This window comes from Prosopis cineraria, unplaced genomic scaffold (assembly GCF_029017545.1).
Source record: "Prosopis cineraria cultivar Desert tree isolate PC_DT_omini unplaced genomic scaffold, ASM2901754v1 PC1012, whole genome shotgun sequence".
NCBI classification, from domain to species: Eukaryota; Viridiplantae; Streptophyta; class Magnoliopsida; order Fabales; family Fabaceae; genus Prosopis; species Prosopis cineraria.
In genome coordinates, this window is record NW_026556337.1 from 22,592 (window position 1) to 37,818 (window position 15,227).

Sequence of the window (15,227 nt, forward strand, 5' to 3'; positions counted from 1 at the left end):
ATATTTTTAATTAAATTATGTAAATTAATAAAAGTTAATTATCTACTTAAAAGCACAACACCATTCTAATTTTATTTTAATTATTGTAAATAAAAAATAATATATTTTTGAAGGAAATTTATAAGTACTTATATTTTTTTCCTTTTTAATGTAATAAGAATATAATAATCTATTTATTAAAAAATATGTTAATAATATTTTATATTTATAGAGTTTTAAAAAACATTTTATATATAAAATATAGGGAATAGAGTCTAAAATGTTAATTGATCCTAAAACACCTCTGTATCTATTCCAAATATGCGCAAATGTAAATTTGGTTGCACAGCAATCTAGAATATATTTTTAAAAGGGAGGAATTTAAAACTTATGAATATGCATAGCCGTCTTTGCATGGCCCACAAATCTAAATCATTTATAATATGAAATTAATTTATTCCCAAGTAGTCAGAAGGCTCTTAAAAAAAAAAAAACAGAGAGAGAGAGGGGGAAAAAACAGAAAAACCTCATATACAATTTCTCTCTACTGTCCCAATTTCCACGGTCCACACAAGAAGCAACAAGTAGGAGTGTGTGTCCCCAGCCCCACCTTCCCGCTTTCGCTTTACAGCACACAGTTTTGAGTCTTTCGGCCCCACTCCACCTCAACTGGGCCCCACCATCCCTTGTAATCCACTTCTCTTCACGTGCGCACGTGATCTCCTCCCTCGCCAGTCGCCTCCCACCTCACGTTGTTCCCACTCCACAGACGGCAAACCCTCCACCCACGTCATCAATGGCGGATTCCGTGATAACGAGAACCCCACCACCTTTCCCTTCCGTCTGGGAAATTCTCTTCCAGAACGCATCGTTTTAACATGCTTCTTGTGTTTTCTTCGTTTTCCTCACGGCTATGAATAGCCGGACTTGAGCTGAAGCTCCGCCTTATCGTAAATCTCTAATGAGAATTTTCTTAGCGTCTGGGTTGTGCTTGAGGTAGTGGCACCAGAGGTTGAGCTCGTTGCTCGAATCGTCGGTTCAGTCGGCAGTTTCCCGGACGGAGCAGTTGAGCACCGAGGTATTGTCGCCGCTTGGAGCTGAACCGGCGCTACAATGTTCTCCATTAACGAGACGAAGGCCGATATGGGTCTCGCCGGAATGTTTATCAGAGGCGTCGCATTCACCGGGATGGCGAAATACTGCTGCTGGCTGGAGGAAGTTCCGGCGAGGGAACCCATCGGCGGGACCAAGAAGCACGTACCCGGTGGAACGATGACGTTTGATGGTATCGCCCACATGGGCACTAACCCTTGCGCTAACGGTATTGTTGCTTGTTGGATATTATCAACTGTTGTGATGCTTGGCTTTGTCGTCGTCGCCGTTGCTGATATCGGGGCAAGGCCGACGGAAAGTGAAACGCCGTCGTTTAGCTCTGCGTGTGAACTTTTCGTCGATCGCTTTTGTTTCTTTCTTTCGGGTGGATCATCGGGTTCGGGCTTGTTGCTGGCGGATGGGGTGGTTGGGATTTTAAGGGTCCCGTTAACAGACATGGCTATGGCGGGGACTGTGCCGGTGCCGGTGGCGGCAATGATAGCGGGCTCCGCATGTTCCAGAAGCCACCGGATGGTTTCGCCGTCGGACTTGTGACCCAATTCCCTGGTCAACTGGAAGATCCGAGCAGCGCACGTTGCGGGCATTCGGATCCTCCGGCCTCGCCCCTCTACCTTGGTGTGACGGTCCTTCGTCGAAGCCTTCTTTTGCGGCACGTGCACCGCCACCGGCATAACCTGCATCGCCTCCGGGGACCGCTCCTCCGAATCCAGCTCTTCTTTTGGTCCGTTTATCGGAGCCTTCGTGGGTTCTACTTCTCCGCCGGCGTGATGACCACTGTGAAGCCTGAGATCTACGCTTCGTGGATCCTTGAATTCAACAGCGTGTTTCTGAAGAGCAGCCATGTTTGAGAGAAAAGAAGACCACGAAGAGAATATATGGGTAGAATCTGAAAGCAAGATAGAGGAATTTACAAACGAAGAAAGGAAGGGAAGGCTGAAGCCAACGACATATTTAAAACGGCAGACAGACAGGAAATTCTTCGAGCTTTTATATTATTCGTATTTTTCACATAAATATTTTTTAAAAAGATATTTTTATCCATCTAGAAAAGTTCTTTGCCAGTTTGAAGAAATAATTCATAATAATAAGGAACAGTAACATATATTATAAATTTTACATTTTTTTATTAATATTCACCTTTTAAATAAAGAACTAGGACATATACAAAATTGTATTAAATTAGTATTTAGATTATATATATTAATGATAAAAAAATTGATTCTATATAATGTTATTATGATTATGTACATGTTTACTATTTATATTTTGTTATCTTATATGATATAATTATGTAACTGTACAAAGTGATATCATCATCAATAATTGATTCTATATATTGGTATTAGTATTACTATATATATCTATATATTGATTATTATAAAAAGAGGCACAAGACAATGACTTCTCTAAAGATAATACATTATAATACTACCCTCACCCAAACAAATTGAATCGCAAAGTTCTATGGAGTATGGTGCATTAGTGCTAATATTATGGCACTCTAGCTTGTTCCTTTTTTAATATAACAAAAAAAAAATGAATAGGATATGGAAATATTAACCCCTTTTATATAACTATTTGATTGTGTTAGATTTAAGTATTGTTAGACACAATTGAAGATAACTCTTTAAAAAAAATTTTACATTTACACGAATTTGAATTCAAAACCTTTTATTTAAATAGCCATAACTCTTTTATGAGAACCAACACTTGTTAGCAAGAATATTATATTGTTTTATTGCTCAAAGATATCTTTTTTATAGCTCAAATGTATTTTTTATTAAAAATAATTATATTTGAGGCACAGTAATATATTAGATGTGGACATGTCTTAAATACAAAACCTGTTGGGATTAACGTTTGCATAACTGCTAATGTGATTCTAATGTTTAGAGAATCTTTTATAAAAGGTCAATTTGACATACTGAAACTTGTTTAAATGATATAATTAAAAAAACAGGTTCAAATATATATTAACTAAGAAGGGCAGGGACTGGTAAAATAAAAAAATAAAAAAGACATGAATTCTATGTTTTCTCTCCTTCTCACACATATAATTGTGCAATTTGATAAATTTAAGAAAAATGTTAAAACCAAAATTGTAACTGTAAAACTAAAAGAGTTCATGTATACTAAAAAAACTTAATTAGATTTATTTAAATAATATATATAAATTACAAATAATAAAAATTTTAAATTTATCAATAATAAAAACATCAAATTTCAAAAGAAAGCGTGGAAGCATAAATATGCTATTTAATAAATTTAAAATGCATTAAATGATGCTAGTTATTATATTTTAACGTAATTAATATAAAAATTTTAAAATTTACTCCCTCAAGATATTTTTAATTGAATTTCACCTCAATAAATTAGTTATATATTTTCAAACTAATCCTATCTGTTCATGTTTACCTCTATTAAACACCTTACAATAAATATAAAGTCATTTATCAATAAGGACATTATTCGTTTTGAAAGATTAAAAAATAATTTATATTTTTAAACATCTAACTTTTTAAAAAATATTTTATAGTTTTAAATGAAGGGATTAATTTTTTTTCTAACTATAATTGAAAAAGAAAAATTCATTTGTTCTTACCCAAATATATATATATATATATATACACATTAAGTCAATTACATGGAAGCCAAAACTGCTACAAAAGCACACAGTGATCTAAGGGCACAAGAGCGTTAGTATGGCAGGTGGGGCCCTCGTTGGTTTGATGTGGGAGGATTATGATAATTTATAGTATGTATGGAGGGAACGGACGTGGAAGTTGCGGGAGCCATAAGAGACTAAACACGTGAGGGTGGGTGGGTCCCCCTATGATCCCATCTCGTTCCATTCTTCAGCCGCTGGGGCGCCAGTCCACCACCACCGTTTGGAATATTGAATCACTTTCAAGTCAACCTTGTAAATAAACTGAACTTCTTCTTCTTTTTATTTATAGGTTAATTTTTTAAAAAGAGATGAGATAATTTTAAGAATATCAATTAATTTTAACTAATTGTGATTTATAAATAAGTATTAAGAATAATTTTTCTGTCAAGGTATATAATAATATACCATGTTATCATGTTAGAAGCAAGTACTATCATTAGTTTGAGGGATCATTCGTATAAAACATAAAGTTTAATAGGATATTTGATTAATTACAGACCCTATTAGCCAAATAATGAAATGATTCACAGGAATGAGATTCTTTACTCAACCTTGAAAATTAAGAGGACTCTTTCACCGTTATACATTTAGGACTTTTGCATATATAATCTCTATACAGGATTAAATCACATAAACAATCTAATATTTATTATATTTTATATTATGATCAGTTTATTATATTTATTAATGATATACTGTTATATATCAATAATAAACTTCTTGTATATTAATAATAAATTTTTTGTATGTTAATGTAAATTAATTACACTTTTAAATTTATAAAAATCTGATCTATATTTTTTGGACACAAAAATTTTTTTGGCCAATGAACCAATTTGTCCTAAAAAATTTGATTTAAAAAAGAACATTTATGGATGGGACTCTCATCCACAGAAAAAATTTGATTTAGCAAGGATATTTAGGAAAAGGTCATTCATTCCTCAGTACAAAGTTGAATTAGTAAAGAAATCTATATATATATAATAGAAGAATAACAAGCGTATCTCTATGAATGACAAGTGTCATTTTTTTAAATAGTATAATTTTAGAAAGTCACGTAAGATTTTTATTTATAAAATTATTTTTAATTCATGAATATAATTTATTTTTATTCTTTTATTTCAGTAACTTCTTAACGCATGATCTAATAATTTCCTAATTCCACGATTCCTCTTTTAGATATGGTTAGTTATTCAATATTCTATCATTCAAATAGTAAATTAATATAAATAAACAAATAAAAACTGAATTAAATTCGTATGACTTAATAAAATAATTAAATTAAATTCTTTATACATTATTAATTAATATAATTCTCATTTATAATTTAATTAAATATATATGATTTATGAATTGAGTAATTAATGGATATTAATTTAAATTATAATATTTAAAATAAATATAACAACATAATTTTCTTGATATTTTAATTGTTATCTCGTGCAAACATGTAAACAATAAAATAAAATTCTTATTTATGAAATTCTTAATTTTCTTTATTTTTTGATTCATGTATATAATTAAATTTAAATATAGATATTTATTTAGATTATTTATTCCGGTAACTTCTTAGCCCGTAATCTAATAATTTTCTAACTCCACGATTCCTCTTTAGATATGGTTAGTTATTCAATATTCTATCATTCAAATAGAAAATTAATATAAATTAACAAAAAAAAACTGAATTAAATTCGTATGACTTAATAAAATAATTACATTAAATTCTTTATACATTATTAATTAATATAATTCTCATTTATAATTTAATTAAATATATATGATTTATGAATTGAGTAATTAATGGATATTAAGTTAAATTATAATATTTAAAATAAATATAACAACATAATTTTCTTGATATAGATATTTATTTAGATTATTTATTCCGGTAACTTCTTAGCCCGTAATCTAATAATTTTCTAACTCCACGATTCCTCTTTAGATATGGTTAGTTATTCAATATTCTATCATTCAAATAGAAAATTAATATAAATTAACAAAAAAAAACTGAATTAAATTCGTATGACTTAATAAAATAATTACATTAAATTCTTTATACATTATTAATTAATATAATTCTCATTTATAATTTAATTAAATATATATGATTTATGAATTGAGTAATTAATGGATATTAAGTTAAATTATAATATTTAAAATAAATATAACAACATAATTTTCTTGATATTTTAATTGTCATCTCGTGCAAACATGTAAACAATAAAATGAAGTTCTTATTTATGAAATTCTTAATTTTCTTTATTTTTTTGATTCATGTATATAATTAAATTTAAATATGGATAGTTATTTTGATTATTTATTCCGGTAACTTCTTAGCCTGTAATCTAATAATTTTCTAACTCCACGATTCCTCTTTTAGATATGATTAGTTATTCAATATTCTATCATTCAAATAGCAAATTAATATAATTAAACAAATAAAAACTGAATTATAAACATATGACTTAATAAAATAATTACATTAAATTCTTTATATGTTATTAATTAATATAATTCTCATTTATAATTTAATTAAATATATATGATTTATGGATTGAGTAATTAATGGATATTAAGTTAAATTATAATATTTAAAATAAATATAACAACATATTTTTTTTTGATATTTTAATTGTCATCTCGTGCAAACATGTAAACAATAAAATGAAATTCTTATTTATTAAATTCTTAATTTTCTTTTTTTATTCATGCATATAATTAAATTTAAATATAGATAGTTATTTAGATTATTTATTTTGGTAACTTCTTAGCCCGTAATCTAATAATTTCCTAACTCCACGATTCCTTTTTAGATATGGTTAGTTATTCAATATTCTATCATTTAAATAGAAAATTAATATAAATAAACAAATAAAAATTGAATTAAATTCGTTTAACTTAATAAAGGAAGACAACAAATTAGGAAAACATTTTAAGAGCGTAAAAACTGAAATATCGTCTGAGGTTTTTCTTATAACTATCCCACCCCATATCTCCACCCCACTTTTCCCACTTCTCCATGCCTTTTCTTGCTAAACGTGTAGTCTTGCTTTGAGATCATGGGTTGTCCTTTCCTTCACACGTTCTTAACTTGCATGGCATGCGAACTAAGAGAGTCATATATAAAAATGGCATCCCCACACAGTGTGAGGCAAACTCAATCATTTGTAAAATTTCTAACAGTGATATTGTTCTTTCAAATGGCTGCAACATTTGATTGCATTCATTCCATTAATCAATCTCGTGAGGATTGGAAGATCAAAGTACGCATTGTTCGATTGTGGTCCATTGCTCCTCATGCTGTTTCAAACGAGCCTACATCACTTGAGATGGTTTTGCAGGATGAAGCTGTGTGTTGCATTCTAATGTTTTGAATATTCTATGATTCATTTAATAGACTGATTGATTCCTTATAAAACCATATTTTTATATTTTCAACTTGATTTTTTTTCAGGGTGATCGAATTGGAGCTTTTGTTAGGAAAGGAGTTGCTCGTCACCATTCTCGATTTCTTCGTGAAGGTCGTGCCTTTATTCTCACGCAATTTGGTGTTGTTGAGAATTCTGGATCATACAGGACCACACACCACGCTTTTAAAGTGATGTTTCAATATTCGACTACTGTGCGACCTGTGGTGGATAACAATAAGATCCATTCTCATGGCTTCTGCTTTACCCCATTTAGTGATATCATATGCGGTGATTCAAGGGAGGAATATTTAGTTGGTAGGTCATTCTTCTATAACGTATTAATATACGTTTTTCTTTGTTTCCAATTTCATACCATAAAGTTTGTTGTTTTTGAATGTAGATATCATAGGGAGACTTGCTGCAGTTGGGGAGATTCAAAAAGTTGTTGTTAATGGACGACAGGAGCAAAGGCTTGATATATTATTGGATGATGATAAGTATAAAGATATGCTTACCTTTATGTGTTTTAGTGTTTGCAATGATTTTAGAGATTAAATTTGATTATTTAATGGTTTTTGAGCAATGATTTTAGAGATTAAATTTGATTATTTAATGGTTTTTGTGCGAGAATAAATAGGAGAAATTACCTTGAAGTTACTTTATGGGGTGCCCTTGCCAATGATGTTCTTCGTTATATGAAAGGCCCCACACGTTGTCCCATCATTGTGATTGTCCAGTGGTGCAAGATACGAGTTTTCAAGGGTATGTTACCACAACTATCTGTTCAACTAATATTTTCATGAATATTCATTATGGTGGTGGTTTTTTTTTAGGGATTAAGAAAGTTTCCAACTCTCTTTTCGCTTCCCGTTTGTTCATCCATCCTACCATGGATGAAGTCAGCACCTTTGTTGAAAGGTGAATTTTACACATTTTAGTGTTTCAAGTGGAATATCTTATATTGTAATTATTTACTGTCTATTTCAATTTATTCACTACTTCTCTGAGTTTAGCCTTAAAGCTGCTGGTGTCGAAATTGAGAAGAGGCCAATTCACCTTCCTAATCAACCTACCTTAAGTGTCGAGGATGAGATCTTGCACTGCCCGAATCGTAAATATATATGCCAGCTTCGTGGAGGGCCACTTGTAATTTTTTTATATATCTTTTGTGTTGTATACAACTTCAGTTTAGGGTCATCAACTAATAATCTTAATTTTCGATGAATAATAGGATGCTGATTGCGTTATCTATGCTGAGGTTGTTAGTGTTGACACCGAGCGGGGATGGTATTATATCGGCTGCCAAAAGTGTGCAAAAAAGGTTCTTCCTGATGGTGATGGTTTTTACTGTGACAAGTGCAATGAGTTCGTCAAGTCTGTGTCTCCAAGGTATAAAGCTTATGTTGCTTTCTATTTGTTTTATTACAGCAAGTGTTTTGGTGGTTGATGTGTTTAGTGGTTGTTTCTATGTTACATTTAGGTTTCGTGTGTGGTGTCGTGTTTATGATGCATCTAGCTCAACTGATGTTCTTATCTTCGACAAGGAATTTGCTACCTTCATGAAATGCTCTGCTGCTGAACTAAAAGAAAGTATAGGAAGGGTGAGTAATCAAACTACAATAGTCATGATTTTTTGGTTTCTTATTCTTATATATATATATATATATATTTATTTAGTTATATTACACATTACATTTTATATGGTTGTGCATTGTAGATGGATGTAACTGGTGTATGTGAAGGTAATGGCTTTGATAAGATAATAGGGAAAAAGTTCCTTTTCCGTGTTAGAATTTCAGAGGATTATGCTAAGGGCCTCCCTTGTGGCATTATAGTAAATGGAATGACTGATGATGAAAACACTGTGAAGAGTTTTCTGGATAAATGGGATCAACAAGTGCCTTCACCTAAATGTGTATCACAAACACCCTCAATTGAGGAAACTGTATGTTCTCTTTCTACCTTAAATAGATACTACGTGAATTCCTTTTTTTTTTTTTTTGGTTTCTGATATATCATATCCATGCTATTTTTATTGAAGGAATCTACTGAAGATAGTTCCTCAACCATTACTCCATCAGAAGTTATTGAAGTTGGATTTGCCAATGGTGGTGAGCATGTTGAAAAGTCTCATATTGCGTACAACTTGCGCAAGGGAAAGAAGATTAAGTTGGAAGCAGATGAGGAGTGATAGAAGATTGCTAATTTTGCTAGACTTTAGTTAAATTTCTCTCAGTCTTGCTTTCCTCTGAACAAGCAGCATATTATTATTTTATTTTACGTTGCTGAACTTAGTTTTTTTCGCATTCATTGTTTGTTTGTGATTTATACCTTATTTTACTCTAATGTAGTTTGGTCATCATTTGTTATGGTATTGGTCGAATTAATTTATTTTGCTGAAAATCATGTGGCCTTTGTTCAATTTTCTTTTACCTCATCCCTTAATTCATTTATTATTGCCAGTTGTGTGAGGCTATTATATTATAATTTATCTTAAATATTAAACTTTGCACATTTTCCTTTTGTGCAATAATTTGAAATTTATTTTAAAATAAATTACTTTCACATAATAAATTTAGGAATTCGGATAGTGAAAATATATTTAAGAAAATTGGGATGTACTGGATTATAATATTTTAAAATATAATTTTTTGATACAATTTTCTTTAATTAATATTAAATAAAATTTTAATAACTTAGGGTTTTATTTTCGTGAAGAATAGTATGTGATGAATATATATTTTATAAATTTTTATTATTCAAATATTAAAAGTCTTTTGGATATTGTATAACATAATTTGAATTTTATTTTATTAAAAAATTTTAAGTATATATTTGAAATAATTTATCTCCTTTTGTTAATATATATTAGAGAAAATAACAGTAAAAAATGCGAGCTCTTATTATAATTTAGCTCTTTTATTAATTTATACTAGACTCATTAACTGTTAAAAAAAATTTCCAATTCTTTTGTGGTGCGAAAATAATCATGTTTACAAGATTTCTGTCATTAATATCTTCTTTGTTTAATATTAGTAGTGAATAAAATGTTGTCTACAATTACATTAGAATTATAACTTCCTCTACTTGATTTACTATGATGTTTGATTTTTTGACCATGATGTTTAATTTTTCCATTTGCATAATATTGTCTATTACATCAGTCTCCTAATTACTCCCTACTCACGAATTTTAGACTTATATAATTTTGATTTAAATTATATTTGCATTTCAAAAGTTTAATAAATTAATCACACTTTAAAGTTCCATTGCCCTAATTTTTCTTGCATTTCAAACAGTAACTTCCTAACTCTCATACCTGACACATATCTATGTTTTTAGGAAGAACAACAAGCATTTTTCTGTGAAAAAAATACTGCCCAATTTAGTAATATTTCAAATACCATGATTCTATAAAGCCACGTAGGATTCTGCTTCCAAAATTAATTTTAATCTGTGAATATAATTTTATTCCATTAATCCTTCATTCCAACAATATCTTACTCTGATGGTTATTTAAACTTTGGTTGGTAATATTCTAATCAATTCCTAACTCCACAATTCCTGTAGGATTTGGTTTAGTTTAATTTTTAATTCTTATTTCATATATATGACTACATCTTATAATTTAATATAAAATTATATTTTAATTAATTCAAATTAACTTGAATTGATTCTATACTTTAGATAAGATTTAAATGTTAGTTGGAAATATCCCAATAAATTCGTTACTCCACAATTCAAGTTAGATTTTTTTAATTTTTAAATTTTCATATATAAGTGGATTTTATAATCAACTAATGTCGGGATCATGGTGTTAAATTTTTTTATTAAATTAAATTAAAACAAATCACTTTGAGTTATTGATTCTAAATTTTAAATTTTGAATCATATGTGACTGGTTGGATTCCAATAACTTCCTAGACTCCACGATTGATGTTTGATTGAATTTGGGAGTTTTTCAAATTCAAGCATATTATTGCTATTTATAAAAAAATTATTAATGTAATTTTATCTATAAAATTATCAATTTGGGAGCCAACTATAATAGATTAAATGAATATATTTTATTAAAAATAATATAATACCATGATCCCCATGTTACTTGATTTAATATATATCATACCCTAATAATAATAGTGATCCCTACATTTTTGGAATTTAATTTAAGAAAGAATTTCCTAATATAAATTCCTTCTAACGACTAAGATTTGGTGTGTATTTAAATTTTAAAAAAGTTTTATAAAAAATTATACCCATGTCATTTTAATATTTATTAGAGATAATGCAATTATTATATCAACTTTAATTTATATAATTAATTAATTAACTGTTAATAAATGCTTTTTTCTATACATGTATTTACATTTCACAAGAATTGGGTAGTTACATATTTATTTGACTATATAAATTTTAAAATTTTTTCATTTTTGAGTCAGTTATATATTTATTAAATGTGGTGCCTAATAATGATTAATCTTATTAAATATGGTTTTATATACTTCATTTATTTCTGATTGCATAATTTCTTTAACAAATATTTTTGACTATATAATGATATTATTTCTTGTCATCAATAAGTTATACATTTAAATAAAGTGGATTCCTTATGTTCCATTATCTCCCCTCTCTCATATAGTTGTAAACGTGGGTGCTTATGTGATCGTGTGGGTTGTTGGAGATAAGGATAGCAAGTCTCATATATAAAAACTGAGTGAGTACACTAATGATTGCAAGAACTTATTATTCTTCAATCCTCACCATGAATCCATCATTTTCTGACACTGATGAGTTATTCAAGAAAGCTGCCTTGCTTGCCATTGAATACTCCAAAGCAAGTCCTATATGGTGGTGTCCTCCCCCAGAATCTGTCGGCACTACCACTGTGAAGAGGTGCTTGAACCAGAGTCAAAGACAGTTTGAAAGCTCATCTCTTATAACATTTGATAGAGTGAAGAGTGAGGTAGTAGAAGCAAATGATGAACTTGACAATATTGGTGGTCTTATAGCATCTGATGGAGTGAAGAGTGAGGTGGTAGAAGCAAATGATGAACTTGACAATATTACTGGTCTTGTAGCATCTGATGGAATCAAGAGCGAGGTGGTAGAAGCAAGTGATGAATCTGCTGATGGTGGTAGTCCTACAACATGTGTTCCATTTAGGCGCTCTAAGAGAACCAAGAGTATGCCATTTTGGATGATTGACTATTATGTATATATGTGATGTATGTTTAAAATTTAATTTTAATTATGTTTTATTTGCAAATTATGTTTAGTAGGCTATCGAACATCTTGTAAGCGAACTCTTTGTGTGTGTAGGTTATATATTTCAATCTATTAATTTGGTTGATTTTGCTAGGTGTGTGAATGTCTATGCTAATATGCACTACAAATATATAATTTATGAGATATTTATTCCGTGAAATTAAAGCTTTTATTTTGTGCGTGCACATTATCATGATGGTTAATGGAGACATTGAGGGGATATGGGTCACACATTGAGACTTCATGGGTTAAGGAAGTTAACCTGACGTGGCACTTAAAAGCAGAAAAAAAGTTCAAGTTATGACGTAAATGTGCATTGAAAAATAAAAATCATGGAGAATATGGTTATATAAATATAAAAAATATATGTGTAAATAAAATAAAGAGATATATAATAACAGATATATTCATCTCAACAAACCATGAAATTTAATTAAAAAACATATTTTTGTTGGCAAAATTTAAACAAAATATATTTATTATAAATTAGTAATTTTAAATTTTAATCAAATTAACTGCCACGTTTTTTGATATTTTTATTTATTAAATCATCATGGGCATCTTAGTAACCACCTTCGGAGATAATATGGCCATGTTGTGAGTTGGCTATTAGCCACACAAGCGCTTCTTCCTTTGTCTTCTTCTCCTTCTCTGGTATGTGTTCATTATAACCTTTTAACTACCATTTTGCCTTCCTTTATTCATTACTGTAGCATTAAGTTTGTATTTTCAACATGAATAAATGTGTGTTGGTAAAAAAAAAACATGAATAAATGTGAAATTTAAACTTTATGTACCAACACTTTTTTTTGAAAAAAAAAAATCATTTGGCTGGTTTTGATAATCATTTTCATCATTGTGTTGTTGCTACGTGTGAAGTAGAATTCTAAATGTTCAATGAATCCAAAAATTGCCTATAGTAACAAGCATCTAAGCTATTATATTAGATAATTGGAGGTATTCATCATTTAGCTTCTTTTATTTTGTATAATACTTTCTATGAATAACCTCTTCAATCCTATTAAATTGTAGCTTATGGAATTTTTTCTTGATAAAGATTATTATGCTATGTGTGTTATCACAGTTAAAATGGGTAAAAGGAAACAGATGAATGCATCTCTTGATTCTGCCTGCAACAAAGGTTAGTTTTCTATTTTAACCTTTTCATAGATGGACATATATAAATATAATTTATGAATTAATTGAGAAATTATATTTTAAATTTTGAGATCATAGGAGAGAAGTTATATTTTCAAATTACCATCTTATTAATTGAGAAAAAAATAAATTGATTCACAAAATTGTGTTCTATTAATTCACACAATTATAATAACATCAGTATAAAAAAATACTAATAATTTAATTCAATTTTAATTTGACTATTGATATGATATAATTTTCAAGAAAATCATCTAAATTACTATTCACAAAATTATTATATAAATTCAAAATTATTCACGAAACGACAATATTCAGAAAGTTATATTTGAGATCAATATCGAGGATAAAGAAGGAAAGTGGTTTTTGGTAATTTTTAAAATAATAATTTTATATAGGAATAGGTATTATTTATATAGATATATTTAATATTTTTAAAATTAAAATTTTAAATTTTCATTAATTGAGAAATTATATTTGAGATTTTGAGATCATGAGAGAGAAGTTATAGTTTCAAATTACAATCTTTTAAATTAAAAAAAATTATTTATTGGCATTCACTTGTCTTTTCCACACTTTTTTTTTGGGGAAGTAAATAATTCTAAAGATAATGAAGATGTAATTAAAATATTACCTAAAATTAAATTGTAAAATGCTTTTTAATTTGCCAGATATTCTCTTCAGTCTAATGTCATATAAACGTGTCACACTTCACTATTGTTTTCTTTCTTTCTATGTTCAAGAATATCACGTATTTTATATCCCAACACTGCAAGCCATTACTTTTTTATCTTTTACAAATAAAGTATCTTTTCATAAATTTTAAATTGATACTGTCATATATGTTTTTGAACAATCCTGCCTTTTTTAGGCAATGCTCCTTTTAGAATTTTGATTTTTGTGACAAATTTCACCTTAATTTTTCAATTAGATCATTGAATATTCACTCGACAATTTTATCTTTAAATACTGAAAAAAGAAAAACATTGAGACTAAAATATTAATTTATCATTTGTTTTAATTTTAATGTTTGAATTTTTGAATTTAATTGCTGGGTATGACTAACTTTTCCATTTTAATCTTTCTTCACCTCAGAAAATATCACATCATCTAAAATTGCGAGACAACAACGGGTTTCTATCTTGAGAGAAAAAAGAAAGCAAACAACAAGGACATTTATTGCTAGGAATGGCATAACAAGTGAGGCCTTTGGCTTAAAACTTCCTTTCAAATCCTTTTGTATTATATCCTTCCTCCATCATATGCGTTCAACTAATTTATTTGAAATGTGAATATCTTGCACATTTGTATTTATACTTCTTCCTCTTCATCTTCTTTGATGTAAGATTCAGTGCAACCAATCAACAAGGGAAAACCTCCGACGAGCGTTTATAGCCACTCCCATAAAGTTCCCTTATACGATATCACTAATGGTAGGTTTCTTATAACAAGTTGGTATTTATAATTAACCTCGAAACTATAGAAAATTCACATTGCATAACATTTCATGCTCCAATAATGTGAAAATTTGTAAAGAATTAAAATATGCATTGTACTTTATTTGACTTTTGATGGTTCAACAATTGGGTTACATTACCTTAGTTAAATATGATTGAGATGTTTTATTTTGAATG

The 15,227-nt window shown here is 29.0% G+C and overlaps 2 protein-coding genes across 2 annotated transcripts; one reads left to right on the top strand and one right to left on the bottom strand.

Annotated features, from left to right (window-relative positions):
• Positions 1–407: 407 nt before the first annotated feature.
• On the bottom strand, positions 408–2,040 carry LOC129299042 (transcription factor TCP9-like). Its single transcript, XM_054937487.1, has one exon. The coding sequence runs from the start codon at positions 1,932–1,934 to the stop codon at positions 891–893; it is 1,044 nt and encodes a 347-aa protein (XP_054793462.1). The 5' UTR covers positions 1,935–2,040; the 3' UTR covers positions 408–890.
• A 4,920-nt stretch (positions 2,041–6,960) lies between these two features.
• On the top strand, positions 6,961–9,361 carry LOC129299041 (uncharacterized). The gene is made up of 10 exons (XM_054937486.1): positions 6,961–7,110; positions 7,215–7,485; positions 7,571–7,667; positions 7,808–7,932; positions 8,004–8,088; positions 8,184–8,316; positions 8,402–8,559; positions 8,651–8,771; positions 8,888–9,115; positions 9,212–9,361. Exons 1-10 carry the CDS (start codon positions 6,961–6,963, stop codon positions 9,359–9,361), a joined length of 1,518 nt encoding a protein of 505 aa, XP_054793461.1.
• Positions 9,362–15,227: the final 5,866 nt, after the last annotated feature.

Excerpts from the sequence above, each read along its gene's own strand:
- LOC129299042 (XM_054937487.1), bottom strand. The coding sequence starts at position 1,934 with ATGGCTGCTCTTCAGAAACACGCTGTTGAATTCAAGGATCCACGAAGC.
- LOC129299041 (XM_054937486.1), top strand. The coding sequence starts at position 6,961 with ATGGCTGCAACATTTGATTGCATTCATTCCATTAATCAATCTCGTGAG. Across the intron at positions 7,486-7,570 it reads AAGGGAGGAATATTTAGTTG|ATATCATAGGGAGACTTGCT; the intron begins GTAGGTCATTCT and ends TTTTGAATGTAG. Across the intron at positions 7,933-8,003 it reads CAAGATACGAGTTTTCAAGG|GGATTAAGAAAGTTTCCAAC; the intron begins GTATGTTACCAC and ends GTTTTTTTTTAG.